Source organism: Sphaeramia orbicularis, chromosome 14, assembly GCF_902148855.1.
Source record: "Sphaeramia orbicularis chromosome 14, fSphaOr1.1, whole genome shotgun sequence".
Taxonomy (NCBI): domain Eukaryota; kingdom Metazoa; phylum Chordata; class Actinopteri; order Kurtiformes; family Apogonidae; genus Sphaeramia; species Sphaeramia orbicularis.
The window spans coordinates 13,746,139-13,770,043 of record NC_043970.1 but is presented as its reverse complement, the minus strand read 5'-3'; the positions used below and the strand labels follow the sequence as shown (position 1 = coordinate 13,770,043).

Below are 23,905 nucleotides of genomic sequence, written 5' to 3'. Positions count from 1 at the left end.
TGACAACTCAGCACAGCGCTGATGAAGACCAACTAAGAAATGCATATTTTGACCCACAACTCAAATTCTATCCAGGAATTAGGGGTGGGCGATATGGGCAAAAAATATATATATATCTTGATTATTTTTTAAAATCTCATGATATCCTTCAAAATGTGAATTTCTTTCTTTCTTTTCTTTTTTTTTTTTTGGTTGCAAAAAATGGTGTAAAACTCTACTTGCTTACCAGGACAACTATGGATAGACACAGCATTTCAGAACAACCGCTCTAGTTTGTTTTTGTGCTTCATACATCTTCAGCAAAACATGGGGGTGGGGGGGCAGTAGTTATATACATGGGTGTGCGGTCCATAACTAACGTAACTAACGCTTGGGTGAAATGAAAGTGAAACCTAACATGCTTTCAACATCCAACGTCCAACTCCCATCTTCTATTCCTCTATTATTCAGCGGATCTTACACAAAATTTTCACAGCTTCTAACCTGTATCCACTGGACCCCCTCCACATGAATTTGTCACGTTTACCCCCTCCTTTATGGTGCCCCAGCTTGCATGCAACGTTATTTTGACCGACATCAGTCTTGTCAAAACCAAACTATTTCCAGACTAGTGATGTGGACCCACGTCCGCTATGAAATCCTCCGGTGAGATGGGAAACTACTGCATAGTTCCTCAAGGTAAGATGATGTTATGTTTTGGATGCCGCCAAGTCACCACGAGGCTGAATCCTGTCCGCTGATTGGCCTCTGAGGCACGCATTCGCCCAATGAGGACATCGCCAAATCAACATTCATGATATTATCGTAGGTGATATATATCCCCCACCTCTACCAGGAAACCTCTTCTTTCTGCAGTACCTCCTTTTGGAAGTATAACATATAGACCAAATTTAATAATATACTCTCTTGAATCAACATGGACTAATATGAATGTGCATGCCATACTTGCTGTCTTTGCAGTTCAGTGTCCATTCTACTGAAAAAATCTGTACTTTCTGGCTGTATAAGCAAGTTAGCTTATGGAGGCCGAGGTCACCATTTGCAGCACAACGGGACTAAAGATAGAACTATAGTGCACTTTGTCCTGCATAAAGAGAATCTATTGGCATGCAGAGGGTTTCCGTGAGTGTTTATATACGGTATATGTACAATATATTGTCAGCCCATGTATTTATGTGTTCATTTCCTTTTCCCCTGGACAGTCCACTCTCTTTGAACCACTATGCTCTACTCCCAGATTGGCCCCATCAAAGAATCATCTGCAAACTGTGGAGCTCCGTAATCGGACGAGGGCCACTGATGTGTCCCTGGGCTTTCTCCACTCAAAGTGAATCACACAGACTGCCGCACACAGACAACAGGGCTGCACGGCACGGCTTTTGGAAGGTCACTCTAAGAATAGCATTCAATAAAGAAGAAGAAGAAGGAAAAAAAAAAAAAAAAAAAAACACATCCGGCGGAGGGGGCTGGCACTGAAATGTGCATGCATGCAAGCAAATGGACAGAAGAACATGCATTAATTCATGGACACTGGCCCAGCACTGTCAAGACACTCGAATAGGGACCACTAGTAGATGAAGCAAACATACATATGTGCTTATGAACAGAAAATCAAGCCCCTTGTGTGCTGCTTAAATAGGATTCAAAAGAGACAAAAACTGGAATGGTTGCAAAAAAGAAGAAATATAGCAAATAACGCACTAATTCCCTTTATGCTAAGCAGAAGCGCCTTCAGCCCAAAGGTCTCCTGTGCATCTAAGTGATGCTTTTTTTAAGCCAATTATTCAGTTAATGTGCTGAGAAAATGTGTGACAGCTGCAGAAGATTCCTAGTATTGGACAGTTGATGCAAACCACACGAGAAAAAAGGGAAAAACAAAAAAAACTATTATCTATTATCTCATCTCTAATGCCTATTAGGATTTTTCGTATCCGTTGATTGGAAGCTCCAAATACAAGTTCAGGATGCACTTGGTCTCAGTTCTAGAATTTATTCTGATCACATGTGAAATATAATAGCCACCGCTGGTCTCTCTGGACAAGACCTCCCCCAGGAACTTGAGTGAAATGCCACGTTTCCTCCATGTGGAACCGACTCGACTCGGCTCGGCTCAACTCAGATACCAGGTCCTAGTCCTGGAGACCGTTTCCATTACAAGATACTACCGACTTTACAGTACCTGGACGTCATAGCGATGTGGCGCGTTACTTCCGTGTTGTCTGCTCAGAGAGTTGCTGATAAACTCGCTCGATGCATGTTGTCCCGTCAAGCACATGCTGAATTTTTACATCTGAACCTCCTCGACCGACCATGATGTAGTTTTGTGGGCTGTCATCAAGTGGATTAACCTACTGCTATATTTACTGTCAACTTCCGCATCTGTTTTTTGTAAAATGGTGGGTCACAGAGACCACTCTCTGACCAATCAGTGGTCAGCAGTGTTTACATGTCATGTTTTGGTATCTGTTTCCCAGTCTTGGAACCTTGGCAGAGGTGATATCAAAAAACTAGCACCAGGTACCCGATTCCAGGTCCTTTTTTGTAACTGAAACACAAAAAGGCAGAGTCGAGTCAAGTTGAGCCATGTAGTGGAAACACAGCAAAAGAGCCCGAATTCTGGGTGTGGTTGACAGTTATCTTCTTGGGTGACTCCACTCCAAACAATGGGTTGGACTTCGCAACGTCATCTGACTCCGTCTTCTGATTGGGCCTCACCTATTGACGTGGCTTACCAACTGTCAGTCCACGTCTTGTTACTGGGATGTGCTACACAAACTGTCATGACTGTTGTTTTAGACGTGTATCTATCGGAATACGAGGTTTCAGCTTCTGTAACCACAACATCTCCTTCTGTGGGCACAACTGACCCCAAAATTATCAGTAGTGGTGCCCATGAGTTTACTGTGAGGCAAGATCATCAGTAGAGAAATACAGGAAGTTACTGTAACATTTTAGAGCAGCTCAGAACAACACTGTATTTATTCTATAATTAGTCTTCATCGGGAAACAAGACGATCAATAACAAATATTTGGGAACGATCTAAATTTGTAGTAGCAATGCAAATCTCTCTACACAAAGTGAAAAAAAAAAAAAAAAAGAAAAAAAAAGTCCAAGTAGTCCAAGTAGTCCTGGGTTTGACACTGACTAAAAGGCTTTCAGTTTTACTAGCTACTGCAATCAATCACAGTCACATGTCATAGGACAGATCCATTTCTAAATTCATTTATTTCACTGGGTATCAGTAACAACACGGACAATCTGATTTACTGTTAGACCAGGCCAATAATCATTAACCCTTCCAACCTGACCAACCAACCAACTGTCTGAGCACCATACGTTTCCTTTACACCCCATTATGATTTTCGCAGTCGCAGCCAAGTTGTTGAACATCGGGTTACATGTACTACAAGAACAACAGACTTATTCCTGTCAAACACTGAGAATGTATGAGCAAATTGCAAGACACCTATAGTACACTGCATTTGTACTGCAGTCATACCTCATTTGGTTGACAATCATTCACTCAAATGGATAGCAGCCCATTTCTAATTTTTCACTGTTTACTTGCAACATGCTACAAATAAGCTAGAGGGAGACCCGTTTATAATAAGCTCCATACCGTCTGACAAAGGGCCAGATCTACTCCAGGATTGAACAGCCTTTTTAGCCGTTAAACTGGTGCAAATGAGAAAAATATACCATGTAATTCACAAAGTATCTGCAAAAGGGTGAAATTCCCAGCAAAGCAAGTAGCATCAGCTGTGGATGTAAATGAGGTAATATGCACACTGTACATTCTGTGGAAAATAAACCTGTTTCTATGCAAATAAGCCTCACTGATATGGATGGGAATCAATAAGAATTTAACGATTCTGATTCCATTATCCATTTTGCTTATCGATCCGATTCATTTTTGATTCTCATATTGATTCTCATTGGGTGAAGGAATATAAGAGTACAAACAGGTGTGTTTGCATCAGCTGTCTTCTTATATTTCCATCTCTGCACAGAAAATAAAACTTATACAGTATGCACAAATAATAATAAAAGATGACGCTGGGCCTGGTTCGGGGGGGGGGGGCACTGTACAGTGAAAGTGAAACTTAAGACGCTTTACTAATTCCTCTATGTCTCCTGTTGCTGTGCACTTAATTTCCTTTCCCCTACCTTCAGAAACTTTTATTTGAGGGGGCAGGGCGTTTGTTGTCCACACCGGAACCAGCCTGGTGTTCGCTCTGCCGCTAGATTCACAAGCGTTGCTGAATAGCGTATCATATATGTGACATTCCTGTAAATCACAGGTGTCAAACATGTGGCCCGGGGGCCAAATCCGGCCCGCCAAAGGGTCCAATCCGGCCCACGGGATGAATTTGTGAAATGCAAAAAATCACACTTAAGATATTAACAATCAATGATGTCAGAATCATTTTAATTCAGGTTCCACATACAGACACATACAGGGGTTGGACAAAATAATGGAAACACCTTAAAACATCAACAAAATATAATTTAACATGGTGTAGGTCCGCCTTTTGCGGCAATTACAGCCTCAATTCTCCGAGGTATTGATTCATACAACTTGTGAATTGTTTCCAAAGGAATTTTAAGCCATTCTTCAGTTAGAATACCCTCCAACTCTTTTAGAGATGACGGCGGTGGAAATCCACGTCTTACTTGAATCTCTTAAACTGACCATAAATGCTCAATAATGTTGAGGTCTGGGGACTGTGCCGGCCATACGAGATGCTCAACTTCATTAGAATGTTCCTCATGCCATTCTTTTACAATTCTAGCTGTATGGATTGGGGCATTATCATCTTGAGGTGAAGGTGTTGCCATTATTTTGTCCAACCCCTGTACAGTCCAATTAGATTTCAAGTGGGTCAGACCAGTAAAATACTATAGAATAACCTATAAATAATGACAACCCCAGATTTTCTCTTTGTTTTTTTTTGGTATAAAAAAGTAAAATTACATGAAAATATTTACATTACTAAACTATACTTTTACAAAAAATGTGAATAATCTGAACAAATATGAACAAATGGAAATCTCTTATGAAAAGTAAATGCAATTTTATTAATATTCTGCCAGTTACTAAATGTTTTCTATGATTGTAACGCACATGTGTAAATGATAAACTGATAAAATGAGGCAGAATATTGGTAAAATTGCACTTGTTTTTCTTAAGACAAGTCAAGTTGTTTACGTTATTCAGATTTTTAAGAGAACTTTGTAGTCAGAAACCTGATCATAATATAATTTTCCTTTTTTCACTCTTATTTTATTGGTCCGGCCCACTTGAGATCAAATTGGGCTGAATGCGGCCCCTGAACGAAAACGAGTTTGACACCCCTGCTGTAAATGAATCACATGCTGTGGACAAATGTTTGAGAATATTGGAGGGATTTCACCCTGTTGAAGAAGTGGAAGCTTTGCAAGTGTTACAAGTGGACCTGGTGTCGTCTTTGTGTGGACTGTTTCTGCCTCAACGCCGGGTGACACGGTGGTGCAGTGGTTAGCACTCATGCCTCACAGCAAGAAGGTCCTGGGTTCAATTTCAACACCAGTCGACGGGGGGTGGGACCTTTCTGTGTGGAGTTTGCATGTTCTCCCCGTGTCTGCGTGGGTTCTCTTCGGGTACTCCGGCTTCCTCCCACCATCCAAAGACATGCACTAATAGGTTAATTGGTTAATCTAAATTGCCCATAGGTGCGAATGTGAGAGTGATTGTTTGTCTCTATATGTCAGTCCTGCGATGAACTGGCGACTTGTCCAGGGTGTACCCCGCCTTCGCCCCTATGTAGCTGGGATAGGCTCCAAGCGACCCCCGTGACCCTAGTGAGGGTAAAGCGGGTTCAGATAATGAATGAAAAAATGCCTTAACGCCATGTTGGCTACGTTCTGACCAAAACAATGCAGCGTGCGTATGATGTCATCACGCATGTGCAACGAAGGTGGAATCGATAAGCAGAATCGTTAAGCAGGCAGGCAAATGATTCCAAGGAATTGAGCTATTGGGTTCTGGTTCTTAAAAAGAACCGGTTCTTGATTACCATCCCTATTCACTGGAAAAAAAAAAACTGCCTAATTAACAAAAGACCAGTGCATATTGGGACTTATCTCCAACTTTCACACACTAATAAATAAAAATGTTGTGACAGCATTGATGAAGACCAGGCTGCTTTATTACACACACTCTACCTTATCACCTTATAAACCTGGAATCTGAGCATACCAGCTGAAGAACACACAACATTAATGTCCATCAGATCCTCATTGATGTGGTGTTAATGATCTTACTGCTGCGGCTCCATGTGTAAATGTGCACAGCCACTTTAGAGCGGCACTTATCGTTTCAGTTTCAGCTGCTGCGTGATGATGCTGTCAGCCGTGAGAACCAACCATCGGTAATAATGTCTGTGAAACATCCGCATCCACTGACCAATAAGCAGCATTATCTTAAGAGTCAGACATTACTCAGACACATTCCAGACATCTTAGTAGCTTATGTTATAGATAGACTACAAAAGCAAAACATGCTAAATACAAGAACGCTGGTTTGTGACCATGAATAAGATGAAATGCTTCAACCATTCTTACACAAAATAAATTACACACTTTTATGTCAACACATCAACACAGCACAATCTTTTTAAATAGGTCCCTAAGAGTAGAGAGGATTGTGGGTGCACAATCTTAGTGGTTTCAATCCATTCTTTGTGGATTAGGTTCAAAGTATCTAAAATGTAGCCTCAGATTAGTCTTATTTTATTAGATTAGCATGCTTTAGTCACTACAATTGTGGAATTTTTAATAGTTTTTCTTTTATTTAAGATTTTTTTTTTAAATTTCAGTTAAATTTTAGTTAGTTTTTCAAATGCATCTGTAGTTTATTTATACTTCAAGGAACTGACTAGTTCCAGTTTAGTAAGTTAACTGTAATTCAGTTTTTAGTATGTAATTTTAGGTTGTTTTTTTTTAAGTATAATGAAAAGGTAGAATGTAAAAAAATGCATGATCCCAAAAACCACTCTTTATTATAAGTGTTATACCAGATGCAAAGACATCTATTTTTGTTTTTGATTTTCTTGCTCATTGTAGTTTTCGTTGCAGCCTTAGTTTTTAGTTTTCATTAACCATAGTGATCAGATTCATGGAGGACACTCTTACTCTTAGGCTACGTTCAGACAGTGGGTCTTGATGCACAATTCAAATTTTTTGTTTAGGTGAAATCCATTTTATTTTGTACTCATTCATATTATACATTAAATGCGACTTCTATCAGTTTGAGTATGAACTAAATGCCACCCTGAAGTGACCCGCATGCGCAAAAGAGGTCCTGACTTAATATGTGACCACGCAGACACGCACTATGTTCATGGAAGTAACACACTTGGGACACAGAATTGTGACATTTGTCGCATTTCAATGACGTAAAGGTCAGATAAATGCGACCTGGACATTCACACTGAAGTCGCATTGCAAAATATCAGATAGGTATCGGATTTAGGACCACATATGAAAGTGGCCTGTAGGGATGCACTGATACCGATACGAGTATCGGCATTGGCTCTGATACTCAGTGTGTGTACTCATACTCGTACTCGTAAAAGATATCCAATACAAATGCACCGATACCACTTACGGCCGTGTGACATTCACAGTTCAATGCAGCAGGTACGTGGTGGTAGAATAATGTGTGGGGAGTGTGAAGAGTGTGGAGATTTAACCAAATAAATGATGGTGGTAAAAGTAATGCTGACTGACAGTAACGTTAAAGACACAGACAGATACAGATGCAGCGTCCTATCCGTCCTCTGTGTACATTCCATCCGTTTTCCAGGTGCTGCCGGATGAGTACCCAGACGGAGAGGGGTATGGAGCGGTGCGGATCACTGCCAGCGGAAGTGAAAATGAAACTTATGGCTCATTTGTCTTTTCTCTACCTGCTGAAGCTGAGCTGTTAAACATTACCAGCGAAAACGCTGCAATATTAGTATCACGTTAGTGTTGACTCTGTCGTCTCCATGTTTGTTATTACTGACTTTCTTCTTCTTCTTCTCAAAAAACTTTACTCTTCTTCGTGGTATTTGTCCAGTATGGGTAATTCAGAGCGGCGTCCCCTGGTGCATTAATTGAGAAACGCTCATTCCAACACATTAAATGTCAGTAGCAGCACTTTGTTCCAGTCAGACTAATGACAACGACAATAAAGCACATTTACAAAAGGAACTGAGAACTGGAATGGGATTATTAAGTACTCGTACCGGTACTCGGTATCGGCAAGTACTCAAATGTAAGTATTCGTACTCGGTCTGGAAAAAAGTGGTATCGGTGCATCCCTAGTAGCCTGTGTCGGATTTGAAAAAAATTGGATTTGTGCTGTTCAAACTGTCTTTAACAGATCGGGTACAGATCACATATGGGCAAACAAATCAGATTTGAGCCACATTTGCCTGCAGTCTGAACGTAGCCTTATTTGACTCCTCCTTTTGTTTTTTTTATTCTCCCTGGCCTTTTTTCTTTTTTTCTTGCCTGCCTCTGTTGTTACTGACCATTTCTGAAGTTCAGCATGGCAGACAGATGCAAACACAGCGCCTTTCTTTCATCTTAACCTGGTAACCGAGGGGTTAACTCAACAACAATGTTAGCTGTATAGCTAGTGCCTCGACTGTCTAACACTGAAACCCTTTGTGTCTCTCTTCTCTATTCTTTCCTCTGTCTTAGTGTCCTTTGAAGGGTCCTTGCTTGTCATAAGCTTTTGCAGGCCTAAGTGTCTGTGTGCATGCAAATATGTGTCTCTGTTTATAAATGCAGGTATAGGCTTCCAGGCACTACAGGCAGCCCTGATGTGAAGTGACATGTTGAGAGACCAAGCCTTTGGACATTGGCTGAGAGAAAGAGAGAGAGAGAGAGAGAGAGAGAGAGAGAGAGAGAGAGAGACGAACAAAATAAAAAGTGACATAGCCTTTATAAAAAGCTACAAAACAACTGCATCAGAGCAGCAGATGGCCTGTTACGCCCCCCCCCCCCCCCCCCCCCCCCCCCACATCCACCCACCCCAGCCCCCATTTTGTTACAATATCACTCAATCTTACTTTAACCATGCATCACTTTCCATCACTTGTGTTTTTTTTTTTTTTTTTTTTTTTTTTGCTTTCAAAAAAGGATACTCCAAAAATACAAGTGCAGATATATTAATGCACGAGTGAAGTACTGTGACAAGTTGAGGCTAGGAGAGACTGACTTGTCTCATAGAATGAAGGGGGATGTCTTCTTCTGGCTATGTGCTACAGTCATCATTGTCTAGATCAGACCAGTTCACCTGCCTGTCACCTGTCTGTTTACTTTACCATTATGTGTCTGTGCCGCCTCACCTGACCTATCGCTACACAGTTCTACAAAATAATTCAGTATCGCACCTTAAAGACAAGCTTTAAATAAATAGCCTTCAAATCTGAGTCTGGTTTTGACCGGCTCTATATGTAAAGTGTCATGAGACAAATTTTGTTATGATTCGGTGCCATATAAATAAAATTTGATTTTGATTTGATTTTGATCTGCCCTCCTACAAAGGCATGGCATTGCAAAAGATAAGTTGTAAAACCTCTGAGTTGTTTTTTCATTCATTCAACATTAACCCTTTCATGCATGAATTATGAGAACCTTAATCACAATTTTTTTCCTGAGTGTTTTTATCCCTCTTTAGGCATAAAAATAATAATTCTATTGATTTTTGTTAGCCTATTTTTATGGAAATGTCCACTCAGCTGGACACCATGCATTTAGTTTTAGAACCAAAGAAACATGTATTTACTGGTATACTGTGTGAAAACTATGAAATAAAAACATTTTTAATGCTGCTAATCTGATGTTTTCTCACATTTTAATATACCTGCATGGAGATAATATGCAAAAAACAAACAAAAAACCCCCCAAAAAACTGTTAATTACAGTCTAATAACAATTAGCATTTTTTTTTACTCTCAAACATCTCACTGCAGATCAGGTTTATCTAGACCAGCAAAGTTACAGTAATGGTATGAATGTCAGTGTATGGGATGATGCATAAGTGTCTACTGTGTTGGCTGATATGGAACTAAAACAACAAAATCCATGAATATACAAGAGAACACTTTTGAACAGCTGTCCACTGGAGTGACCAGTGTGCATGAAAGGGTTAATTTAAACTCAGGATGTATATTGACATGAAGGTCTGACTTTCAATAAAACCAAATAAAATAAAGAATACATAAAAAATAATGAAAAGCAACTAAGGAAAACTATAAAGCCTCAAGAATAATTACTGTCATTAAAGAGAAAAATCATTTTAAACAAGAGGAGAAATAAATTGTGATATACTTAAACATTTAAAATACCCAGAGGAGAATAGACAATTAATTTAGATCAATATCTTTTTACCTGTGTATGACACAGTACTGTTTAAGTCATATACTGGGATAGAAAGAGGGATTAGGGGCCTTATAAAAAAAAAATAAAACATGGGGTTTGTCATGTAATTAATGTCCAAATGCAATGCAACTGTAATCACTGCAGTAAAATGTGAAAAGGCTAATTTGGGATCCATCTAATTCCAGTAACCTCAGCTGTCCTGCATGTCAGTGTCATTGTATGTCCTTACAGTGGGCTCTTTATTTGTGACTTTCCCTTTGGGGACAATAAAGTGTAAACTCTAAATGAGTCATAGTTATCCATGATTTACAAGTGTCCTAGCAACTAGAGTTGGAATACAGTTAGAAACAAAACTGTAGGTGATTACAAAGAAAATCTTATTTGAATTTGTTTTATTCTGTTAGTTTGATCCTGTTGTTTATACTGACCCCTAAGGCGACAGTTATCATTATTCTGTAAAATAATTGTGGCTAACTCGATTACAGTGTGGCCATTATGTGATGAATGTGACATAAGTTTTTTATTAGATTTTCCAGTCTGAAGTCGCTCTGCCTCCTCTTCACCAATCAAATCAATACAGCTTATTCTAAGTCAACGCCAAAGTGAAAAGGGGAGTGAAAATGATGACAACATCGACAAAGTACCTCCCATCTCACCGTGTAACACTGGTCTACTTATCTTTTTATTTATTACCTGCTTCAGAGATAAAATGTCCTACATCTTACATGCTCTGTTGGTTAATGATACATAACCAAGACATTTAATAAAGTGTCATTACATATGATATGCGTCTTTATATAATAGATTTATAAATCATACAGAAAAAGCAAATATATTGTATTGTGTAGACAGTGTTTTGTGGTAGAATTGGAGCTCAGAGACAAACATTCCTTTGAGTAAAACCCATTCTCTCATTAATTTTATAAAATTTCCTGCTTTGACCCAATACTGTATCTTGAAAATCGTTGCCAGCCAGCACTTTCGACTGCATTTGTTTTTATATCAATGACCCAAATTCGGTTACGTTGCACTACTTTTATTCTGGAGCATTGTGCTTGTAGATAATTGTAATCTATTTGTGTCCAAACTGTAATTTAGCACCATATTTCTTTGTTGGCTGTCTGGTTGATACGCCCACATACGAACCCATAAAGACCCAAACATCCAGTGGTGACCAAAAGCATCTACTGATCTAAAATGCATAATACCTGTTGATCCACTAATCCTATCAATATTTGTAAATAATTGGTGTAAAATACAGTTTGTCATCTTTTCATGGTCATCAGATATGACCCATTTGGACGTTCAGAGGCTCCATAGTTACCGTGGAAACACTGTCATCTTCTACAACATTGATTCACCAGTAAAGCCCATGGAGTTGAATCAATGACGGTGGATGGAGACACTTGGTTTATGTTTAGTTAAAGATATATTTGCTTAAAAAATCCCTTTTTCTTCAATTTTCTCTGTTTTTGATATAATAACTTGAATTTACGATGTTTTCATGAACATCTGAATAAAATATAGGAAGTTAAATATAGGGAAATACATGGTTTACAGTAAAAAATACAGAAGATAATATTATAATAAATGGTAATAAATCACTTAGGAAAGGTTAAATGGAGACAAAAAATAATTTGAGAACTGACACAAGAGTAGTACTGGGTCTTTGTGGGTTAATTTAATGTTTTTTAGTCATTTCAGGTTTATCAGGTTTATTTGAGCTTTTTTTGTTTGAGTTTTTCAATATTTATTTCGGGATTTAAAAAGCAGTCACTTATAATTAGTTTTATCAGTTCAATGGAAGAATCAAATACTTACATTACAAATTACAATGTAACAAGCAGTGGTGTAATCCAGGGTGCATGGCGGTATACGGAGTATACCTAGATTTTCTTCACTCATCATTGTGTATATCCACTTCTAAATCCCTCTAATGCGCACCATTCAGTAGTATCTGAGCCAAATTTCCCATTATTCCCCTAGAATGGTGAAGCTATGACCCGCCCTACTCTGCCTCTAATTGGCTAGTACTTGGTACCTTCACTGATCAGATTGGTTAACTTTAGGCATGAGGACTGATGAGCCAATCAGAGGCAGAGTCGGGCGGGTCATGCCGAGGACAATATTGCTAACTTAGCGCCAGAGCCAGGGCTCTGCTTAGCACTGGTCACCTCTGGAACCTGATTGGACACCTCAGGTGCCAGTGCCACCCCAGTTGATTGACAGGTCACTGCACGTCTAGTTAAAAGATGCACGATTATTGGAAAAGCGAACAAGAAAGGCAGAATAAACGTATTTTAAGTGAGTGACACATATCGAGACAACCTACTTTCATGGAATACATAATCCTGGGGTAATTTTTAAGGTGGTTTCCAAATGAATCACTGTTAAACTACTGACCATATGACTGCACATTTAGAGGAAAAGAGATTTTGTCGCCAATAGTTCAACCATGTGAGTAGGCTGACGTTATAAAAGGCTAACGTTATTCTATGTTTGCCTCATGTTGAATACATTTGACATTTATGTGACCAGTAATACCTGCAAACTGCTCCTGATCAAGTCATGATAATTTCAGAATAGTGAGCAAATACAACTGATGGATTTCTGGGTAAACTAAATAGAGTAGTCTGACATGTCACTGTTTCTAAAATGGTGTTTTTCTGGACTACTTTAAAATAAAAAAATAAAAAAAGGCAAAAATTGAGAGTATCCCCACTTCTCCAGGGACCACTACACCACTGTTAACAAGTTAACTAATAATCTGCAACCTATAACTTTTAACATATGACTTTTTCAGCAATACTGCTCAAACACACTTGAGAATGACATACACCAGCAGAAGTCGAGATGAATTTGACCCTGGGGTCCTGTTGTTGGAGGACAGCGTCCCTGTTCACTGCTCAACAGTTTATGGTTTCAGCTACTGCCACAAATAAGACACCGCTGCCTTGTGTTTACTCTAGGGCGACATCCACACAAACACATATTTGTTCATGACAGGAGAAAAAAGAGAACTGTTACTAGAGAAATGACATGACTGTAATCAAATGTGTTAGCTAAAAGAAGATAATAGTAGAATTATGAGAAAAAACACCATTAGGTTCACAAATGATTTACATATGAAGGAACATCACTGATTTTTCCTCACATCATCTCAGATCACAACAAACTGCCTGCTGAGTACTGGAGATGACTAGGCAATTACACAGCCCTCACTGACTGTGTTTGGAGACAGATGTTGTGTTCATGAATGTTGAAGCAGGTCAGGTACCCAAACTGACTGCAAAATGAGACAAGAGGCCTCCTAGCCACAGTCAAGGTTCCATGCACTGACAAGAGAGCAGATGGCTGTTTGGGAAAATAACAAACCGAATCACAGCGAGAACGAGTCGGAGGACGCTACAGATTCTCCACTACAGCTCGTCCTCCTACTCGCGTTTCCTTTTTATGCTGTCAGTTGAGAAATGGTTTGATTAAAACAAGAAGAAAAAAAACAACAAACATCTAAAGTGTTTTTTTGTTTAGTTTTTTTTTTTAATCATCTTGCACAGTTGCAGTTTAGTCTCACTGGGACGTACACGCACACAAAGAACACACTCTCCACCTCCCTACGGGTGTGTGTGAGCGTTACGTTGCTGTGACACTCGATGAATTACACACGGTGAATTACAATACGACTGGGTGAATTCGGTTTCTCCCATGGCTACTGATGTGTAAGAGTGCAAACAAGCATGCCGATGTGTGTTTCTGTTCGGGCTAGGTTTGTCGGAGAAACAGTGAAAACAGAGCATGTCATTCCTTCAGAAACCTGATTCTGTGCATTTACACATACTGAAATAGTTATCAGTGTTTATCCATCATTCGGAGGGATCACAAATGACATAAAATTACACATTGTACGTTATATTTTACATATAACTAAAACAAAACTGTGATGCGACGAACATTTCTCGTTATAAAACGTGTTTGTGAAAGCGACTGTTCATGTTGTTTTGTCACACTTTTGTTTGTCACCCTTATGAAGCACTGGATTATCTAACAGGGCTCACTGCTATTACACCCTCAGCAAACACTCGAAAAACAATATCACCTCCAACTTAGCTGTTCATCATGCAACGGTGACGTTCAACAGGCCAGCCACCGCCCACTAGCTACATGCCCTTCTAAAGCGAGCTGTAAATGTATTCACGTACATTTAAACACGATTACTGTCATCAAACAGGACGAAGACTACATAACAGTGTTTACAGCTCTGTGAAGCTGTGACATTAAAAAAAAAATTGCCTTTTTTTCATAATCCACTGATGAAATAACCTATGATAGTCATGCTACAAAAATTAAAAGTCTAAAGCAGTGGTTCTTAACCTTGTTGGAGGTACTGAACCCCACCAGTTTCATATGCGCATTCACCGAACCCTTCTTTATTAAAAAATAAAATGTGATTTTTTTCAAATTCAAGACACAGGTATATGTTTTACTGGTGCACAAAATGAACCGTGCATTAACGTCACTGTGTTCAAAGAACAAAACCAACACAATGCATGAACTCACAACAAATTCCATACCTTTTCACAAAGACATGACCTTTTTTAATACTACCACACGGAAATGGTTTTAATTTTTAACCTTATGTATTCCAATAATGAACTTATTGTATTTATGCTATTTATCATTTTTAACATTTTAACACACACCCATCACCTAATTTCCATCAGGCTACAATAATAATGAATATTTACTGCAAATCAGTGTGACTGACGGCTTTAGCGTAATACGATTTCTCCATCCGCGACGGTGCGTCGGTTGTCACATGATTGTAACTGACCAGTGCGGTGACCGAAAAATGTAAACAAACGCTACACATGGCTGCCGCCGTGGTTAACAGGAAGTAGCAAAAGTCATAACAACGATGTGGAAAATACTCAATTCATCGTCAGATGAGTGGAAGAGATTATAAACACTTCCGGATTGTGTTGTAGTGCTATAAGCAACAATACACCGCGTATATTGGATGTCAATCAGAGAAAGAGTCTCCGAAGCTGTTTGTTTACATACACGGACCTAGCCCGACACACACACCCGACTAATGAGTCGAGTGTGTGTCTTGACCTCCGCCGAACCCCTGAGACTGACTCACCGAACCCCTAAGGTTCGATCGAACCCAGGTTAAGAACCACTGGTCTAAAGCAATGTACAGGGTGGGGAAGCAAAATTTACAATGAACATTCAGTTGTTTTTTCTCAGCAGGCACTACGTCAATTGTTTTGAAACCAAACATATATTGATGTCATAATCATACCTAACACTATTATCCATACCTTTTCAGAAACTTTTGCCCATATGAGTAATCAGGAAAGCAAACGTCAAAGAGTGTGTGATTTGCTGAATGCACTCGTCACACCAAAGGAGATTTCAAAAATAGTTGGAGAGTCCATAAAGACTGTTTATAATGGAAAGAAGAGAATGACTATGAGCAAAACTATTACCAGAAAGTCTGGAAGATACTATTAAAGAAGAATGGGAGAAGTTGTCACCCGAATATTTGAGGAACACTTGTGCAAGTTTCAGGAAGCGTGTGAAGGCAGTTATTGAGAAAGAAGGAGGACACATAGAATAAAAACATTTTCTATTATGTACATTTTCTTGTGGCAAATAAATTCTCATGACTTTCAGTAAACTAATTGGTCATACACTGTCTTTGAATCCCTCCCTCAAAATATTGTAAATTTTGCTTCCCCACCCTGTATATGGAAACATATTTCACACAGTTACATATGAAGTACTTGTTTATGGGTGCTTCTATAAAACTGGGTATATTTTGGTATCTGGCACTTTACCAGCTTTTTTAGACCCAATAATAAAAGAAAAATTTAGACCTATTTCTCACCAGGATGTACCTAATGATGACCTCAGATAAATGCCAAAAAAATTCTACTCGTACTCTGAGCCATCCCAAAATTAATGATTTTTTAATCAAATATTGGGGCCAAACCTGGATCAAAATAGGGACAGGAAAAACTACTTAGGTGTCAGTGCATTTGATCTGGACCACATAGCTTGAAATGGTCTTATATACTGCTATAAATAAAGACACTGTGTTAAATTTGATGATCCTAGTGGTTTTTCTAATCCAGACATGTGAGTTTTTCATGAATCTCAGTCTCATTCCAGGTTTTGTGTGTAACCCATCGTGTCCATTTGTGTTACATACAGAACCTGCCCAGTTAACCCTTTCATGCATAAGTCACTCCAGTGGACAGTTCTTCTCCAGCTGTTCTCTTGTATATTAATGGGTTTAGTTGTTTTAGTTCCATATCAGCCAACACAGTGGACACTTATGCATCATCTCATATCCTGACATTCATACCATTACTGTAACTTTGCTGTTCTTGATGAACCTGATCTGCACTAACATGTTTGGGTGTAAATCAGTTGTTATTTGTTAGACAACAAGGTTTTTTTTTGCACATTATCTCGATCACGTGGGGAATTAATAGCAATTAGAATATGTTAAAATGTGAGAAGACATCACATTAGCAGGATTAAACATGTTTTTATTTCATTGTTTTCATATCCCTCTCTGATATTGGGTTTTAAACACATTTCTTTACTTCAAAAATTAAATGCATAGATATTTTTGTAACTCCACAGAAAAAAAAAAAAAAAAAAACTGGGTTGCATTGTTTTTTTCATGCCTAAGGAGGAATAAAAACACTGAAGAAAAAAATCTTGACTAAGGTTCTCGCAATTCATACATGAAAGGGTTAAACACATATAAATCGCAAATGATTTTGCAACAGCGGTGATTTTTGTGAAACACTCTGCCTTGCATAATTAGTTTGATTCCCAAAATGTACCAGTGAGAAAATAAAGAGATATTCAAAAAAATAATAGCATGTAATTTTCGTGTCCTTTTTACAGTGTTACATGCAGATTTTTGTATAAAAATAATATAAAATGTGTTTTATTCACAAAATAGTTTCTCTTTTATTTCAGTAAATATTTTAGCCCTCATGTCCTGTTTTTAGGGACCAGTTTCCTAGAAGCACCCATATAGCACGACAGCGTATGTTCATCATTGACAGGGTTCTCATTAATCTTTACCAATGTTATTTCACTTTTGTTATCAGTATCATCCTACAAACATCTACCCTGTCCACACTAATACAGATCATTTGCAAAAACAGATATTGTTCTCTACATTGCTGCGTTTCGTCCACACTCAAATGCTGATTCAGGTCACAAAGATTACATTTCTTAGAAACCACAGTGAAGATTTGTAAAAACTCTAGTTTGTGTTTATCCGTGTAGACAGGGAAAATACAGATATTAGAAACCTCACATACCAATACACACAAGTCAAAATCAGCTTCTATTGTTGCTTTGTGTAATGAACATGTACTTGAAACATCTAATATAAATCATACATGTGTTTAAGTCAGTCTATGATGGGCAGTGGTTCACAGTTAAAACGACCTTATGTTCAATTCACCAACTTTCGGGTCATGATACATCAGCTGGCTTTACACCAAATATTGTGAAATGACAGGAAATCTCACATTTTAACATCTGAACAACACCCAGCCTCCAAACCCTGATCACATTAAGTCAGGAACACCGTTTCTATTTACTTTACTGCTTATATTTAAATGAATTATACAAGTTTTCCTTTTTTTTTTCTTCATACAAGGTAGTGGTATACTAAATGACTGGGCCTGCTTACTTGTGCATTATAGCAAGACAGCTACATTATGATACAATGACTTTCTGTAGCGTTTCCAGCCGTTTTTTTTTTTTTTAAGTAGAATGAGCCAAGAAACATCCATTCCCTTCTGATCAATACTCCCATTAACAGAATGAGCTGAGTAAATTGAATATCTCATAAAATGGAGAATTTCCAATAAGTGGTCGGTGGAAAAAAACTGCATGATTATGCTGGTGTTATTAGGCATACAAATGAAAACCTTACCTCTTACCTATCCATTTAAGTTTGTAAAGCTGCAGGTTTTGACAAGTAAATCGAATCTGCATTTATTTTTTTTGCTTCTATATGTTAGAAGCTTTTTTTAAACATAAAGTTATGCTGTCTGAATGATGCATCTGATGAGGATAAATACTCATCTGACCAAAGATCATCTGTACAGCAGGCTTTTGGCGATTCACACCATAGACAAAAATAAATATTATCTGTATTTCCATCCTGTTTTAGTGCAGAACAATGCATATATAACTAACTAACCTCTTATGAATATATAAACATAAACAAACAGGGATTTGCATGCAAACAGGGCTTTGGCCCCTCTCTACAATGTCAACACTGTCCAGTGAAGGCAGCTGTTTGTCCTCAAGCAAACATTCATATTCCTGCATTGTTTCTGAATGGAACCCAGCCAAAGCCTATATTGTCTCTCATTCGTTTCATCAGCTGCACAGTCTGGTAATTTCACATCAACAGTTGCTTTAGGTAAATAAATTAATGTGGAGTGTGTAATTTTAACTGGGACTGATCCAGAAGTCGTCTGCAGTGTTTTTGTACTTTATAAATAAAGTTGGATTGAATTAGATGTCCTTGTACCTTCTAGTTCAGGGTCATATTTGTCTGATTTACCTCATAATGGGGATTTAGGTGAAAATACATACTGATAAGACATTTTTCTTGGATTCACTAAAATTCTTAACATTATTCAGTGTGGAGTGTTTTTTTTTTTTTTTTATTGTTCATTTCTATCTCAGACCATTTAGAGGCTAAACAAGAAAATGAAGCAATTTTCGCTGGGATGAATGGAGCCGCCTCTTAAACACTGTCATTTTACTGTCACAATACATCCATAGGTTGTACAGAGGCACCAACCCATTCACGTCAGCAAAAAGGTTTTCGATTGGAAACCTATCAGCTTGTCCCACAAGGGAAATAACAGTCTGAGCCCTCATGGATTTTGGTCTAGACAAAAAGTAGATAGAAACATCTGGGTCATTTTCCTTTTTCTCTGACAGTTTATAATGTGTCCCTTTGCAACAAGTACAAACCTTTTACAGGTCAGACTTGGAAAAAAAAAAAAAAAAAGGAAGGGGGGGGTTCAAGTGATGCTAATTGCAGAGAAAAACACTAACCTAAAAACTAGCTTTGAAATGAAAGTACTTGAGTACATGTTCAAGGACAAACAGGTTGGCGGAAAGCGTTCTGCCATTGAATGTTCAAATACTAATGCACTATTTCACATCTGAATGTATGATACTTCACTAGTTTTATCACATGATAATTCTTACTGTACGCTCCTGCCCACATCAGATTAAATATATCCTATACAACACAGGGGTGTTTGCGCTGCACCTGCAAGATCTGGCACAAGCTTCCAACAGTCCAGTGTCACTAACAGAGCAGCAGCAAGCACCTTCAGTCAGTTTATACTAAACACATATGGGGGACTGGAAAATAGCTGCTTTCCTTACCCGAAACAGTCCTGACAATCTCAGAGGTGTTCCTCAGGCCCACGAAAGAGAACTGGTAGAGCCTCCAGGAGCGAATGTCCCCGACCTCAACGGAGCTCCTCTTCCATTTGTACACAATCTCCTCCCTGGGGTATCCGTCTGAACAGATGGGAAGAGAGGTAAGAGACTCAGTGATGAAGCAAAATAAGGAGAGCAGCTTGCAAAATATGCACCAGTGTTTTTTAAGAGCAACATTTATTCATCATCATTCATCCCTTTCTAAAGGTAAGACAACCCTGTGCTCAGAAAGTCCATCTACAGACAGTTTACACATCAACTTCTGCCTTATTATTTGAGTCAATAGTTCAGTGGTCTCACTTTGTCCATAGATGAATTCCCATTGTCATATTTCTATTGACTGTCTATTGATTATCAATAGAGTAATGGCATATACTCTATGCAGATTTTTCACCCTTTTATGAATAAATTCTGAATAAAAATGACCTATAATATTTTAAAGTATATTTTTTAATTCAAAACTGATGTTTAAAATTGTATATTAAATGTTGAAAATCAGATGCTGAAATGTTGCAGATACTCAGTAGGTGGACGCTCCAAATAAAGTCCATCCAAGGAGAACAGAAGAAATGCTCTCTCCTGCATAACACACTTGCAGAGACAATGTGTGCAAGAGTGCGATACTTACAACACACAGATGTGTGTGTTATTCCGGAGAAATCCGTGCCCACAAAACAAGCTAGCTTGCAAATAAACTGTTTCATGGCGGAACTATTATATAACAGGCTCCTGCACAACATGTTGACTAAATATTCAGTCCATCTGTGTGGAGAAAACTTCTTTTTCTGCTTCTCTCTGCTGACTTAAAAGCACACATTACTAAAATGATCCATGGCTGCCTTTGAGGTGGATTTCAGTAATTTTATCACCTCAAGATCAAACACTTTGGTTATGAGAATCACAATCTTGTCTGATGCTGATTCACATAGATACACAGATGCAGTATTGTAATTTGACAAATAAGTACAGATGCGCTTCCTCTAAAGCAGCTGAAATTAGACTCAAGCTGTTTGTACTGTGAATGAACCTGACTCCCTTCCCCACACCAGAGTGTTAAAGTCTGACTGTTAATGATTTTCAGCTAATTCTCTTTACATTTCAGGCTACTACTCAGGAAACCACAGGGATGAAGGGAGGGGCTTGAATAATGCACAGAAAGTTTCCTCAGTGCAAACTTTAAATGGGTTTATGACTTAAGTGCTCTCAGACATCCAGTAATACCAGACCTCTGAGGAGCTGAGGATGGAAGGATCTACCCATTTGCCACATTATAGCCGGTCAGGCGGCCAGTCTGCTCATTCACTGGCAATGCATCCAGGGCAAATTATTGATTCAGGGTTTTTATGGGAAACTAAAACAACAGTGCTCCTAGAACTCAATATCATGAATACACTTTGAAACTAGACCCATTTGGACTTGTGTCACATTCAGAGCAATCTGAATGGATAGAACTTATTTACCATGTGGTTTATGACACTTAGAAGGTATATCGACTCAGGGAATATCTAGAAGTGATTACATTTCAGTGCATCAAGCTGAAGAACAAATGGAACTGTAAAAACCGTTCCCCCATTCAGGGTTTGTATTACCTCTTTGTTGGTTACACCACAAAAAAGCTGATATATTAGATATTCTAAAGGCAGGTAAACCTACTAACAATAGGTGACAGTGCAGCGTTTGCTTTTCTGTTTTTTTCTTTTTTTTTTTTTTTTTTATTTCAGCTTGTCACATTCAACATCATGAATGTTCCAGAAAACTGTTCTCAAAACTGCAGAAGCTCTTCACACATGTCAGTGTTGCATTTTGCACAATGCAAAGAACAAAATTGCTGTTCCAGTTAGTTTTTAACTGTAAAAAAACAAACCAACAGCAAAAAAATGTTGCCTGGATATTTATATGCTGTGCATCATTGCATTGCGCAAGAAAAAAAGGTGTTTTGTTTTCATCACCACCGATGAATACCCGTGACTACTGCAGGCGCCGGAAGGAATGTCAATTGTTGCCAATTATACACCTTCACACTGAAGATAAAAGCAGACGTTTGTGTTTTTTTGTGCAGTGAGTGTGAAAGGGCTAATATACTGTAAAACCACTTCAAATGAACTGTCTCTAATCTTGTCTGTCCATAGTCAAAACCACAGAGAGAGACACTTTGAAAAGTGCCGTGCTTTGTTGCTTTGTGGCACGTGTTGTGAAAGTATGCCGCGTGATAAACTGCTGCACAGTGCTCCGCCTGCTGCCTCTGAGATTGAGCTCATGTACTGTTCATCAAGCATTTTTCGAAGTTCTGAAAACCATCCATGGCTTTCATCAAATTTACATGAATGCTTCTGTTCCATTTTTAGGGCCGCTACCCCCACGGTTTCTCTTTCTTGTTTCTCTAGAGCTATTTAGGAAGTATTCTCTCTGGAGAATATCCCACAGTGCCTCTCTCTGCAGATCCATAGTAACCTTATTAGCATAACTTACCCTCCGTCCATTCCTCACACAGACGAACTGACTCATTTGGACTCATGTCACTTTCTGAAATGTCTAGAGAACATTATTGACGAAGTGCAGGGAAATCAATCCCTACTTTGCTGTGGGATGAGCTAGCAAACAGACATTTATTATTAGATCCATCGTCTGCTTGGTGGTTATACTCTGAATGAATGGAATTTATTAATGTTCACATCTCATCCAAATTATTAAGCTATTACAGAGGTGTTGTAGTATTAAGATGTTGGTAAATAAGTGAAGTAAATGCTAATAAATACATGTGCCACCTTTATGCTTAGCGTCTTCATACATTGGTAAAAAGTAAATCCATACATATTTCATAAAGGAGCACATCTAACAACTATTTTTATTGTCAGTTAATATGTTAATTATTTTCTCAGTTAATCAATTCTTTTCTTTGGTAAAAAAGAATAAACAATTAAGTAAACAAATCTCTACTATAATATTTACCATCGTTGACAAATAAAGAAACAAGAAAGGATTCACACTTGACTGGCTGGAACTTGAGAATTTTCAATTTTTTTCTTTAAAAATTTAATCAACAAAATTATTGATATATCTGTCAAGTAATTTAATAGATCAGAGCTATCAATTTATCATTAAACAGAAGAGGCAACAGTGCACACATAGGCCCAATCCCAATTCACCCCTTAGCCCCAACCCTTACCCCTACCCCTTGGCCCTTGCACTTGACACTACCCCTTGAAACGGAGCTGCATGGGGTAGGGGTTGAAACATTCTCCTATGAAATGGGACAACCCTTCGAGACCTGTTACGTCATCAGCAGTCATCGATGCCGCTATTAACAGATGCGACAACTTTGTTTCTGAAAATATTCCCCATGCCATCAGCAGCTGTAACCATCTCTGTTGCATGGACTTTGGTCATGTTTTTGCAATTATCAACTATAAACCGCAGAAATGAAATGGCATTAAAGGGTCGATCAAATGATTAAGTTGTTTACGAAGAAAATCCGTACATTTGTGTGTTTCTTTCATCACATTGCTGCACTCTTTGGCTGTGTTTACCTCCATCTTGCCAATGATTCGAACAGAATTATGCAAAATTTCTCCTACCCCTCTGTTTGTAGTGTGGTCCTGAAAAATCTCTGTTTCGAGGTTTACACAGCCCTCCATTTTAGCCCACAAAATGGAGGGGTAGGGGCAAGGGGGAGAGCTAAGGGGTGAATTGGGATTCAGCCATGGTCTTGTCCAGTAGAAGTATGGATACTTGTGTAAAAAAGACGGTCATGTGTCATGTGTGTATTTTTATATGTGTTATTTTTTTAATCACATGGGTTGAAAGTTATATTCATGTTGAGAAAAAAAAAAAATCAACAATCCTTGTAGAAGCCAATAATGCAGGGGTGTCAAACTCATTTTAGTTCAGGGGCCACATACAGCCTAATATGACCTGAAGTGGGCCGGACCAGTAAAATGATATAATAACAGGATAAGAACTTATAAATAATATCAA

The 23,905-nt window shown here is 38.5% G+C and overlaps 1 protein-coding gene across 4 annotated transcripts in view; it reads right to left on the bottom strand.

Annotated features, from left to right (window-relative positions):
• Nucleotides 1-23,905, bottom strand: part of gabrg2 (gamma-aminobutyric acid type A receptor subunit gamma2) — a 105,527-nt gene that overhangs the window by 37,167 nt on the left and 44,455 nt on the right. For all 4 annotated transcript variants that reach the window (XM_030153736.1, XM_030153737.1, XM_030153734.1 and 1 more), the window contains exon 6: nucleotides 19,874-20,011. In XM_030153736.1, coding sequence (XP_030009596.1) covers nucleotides 19,874-20,011 — 138 coding nt within the window. The remainder of the gene's footprint in view (nucleotides 1-19,873; nucleotides 20,012-23,905) is intronic.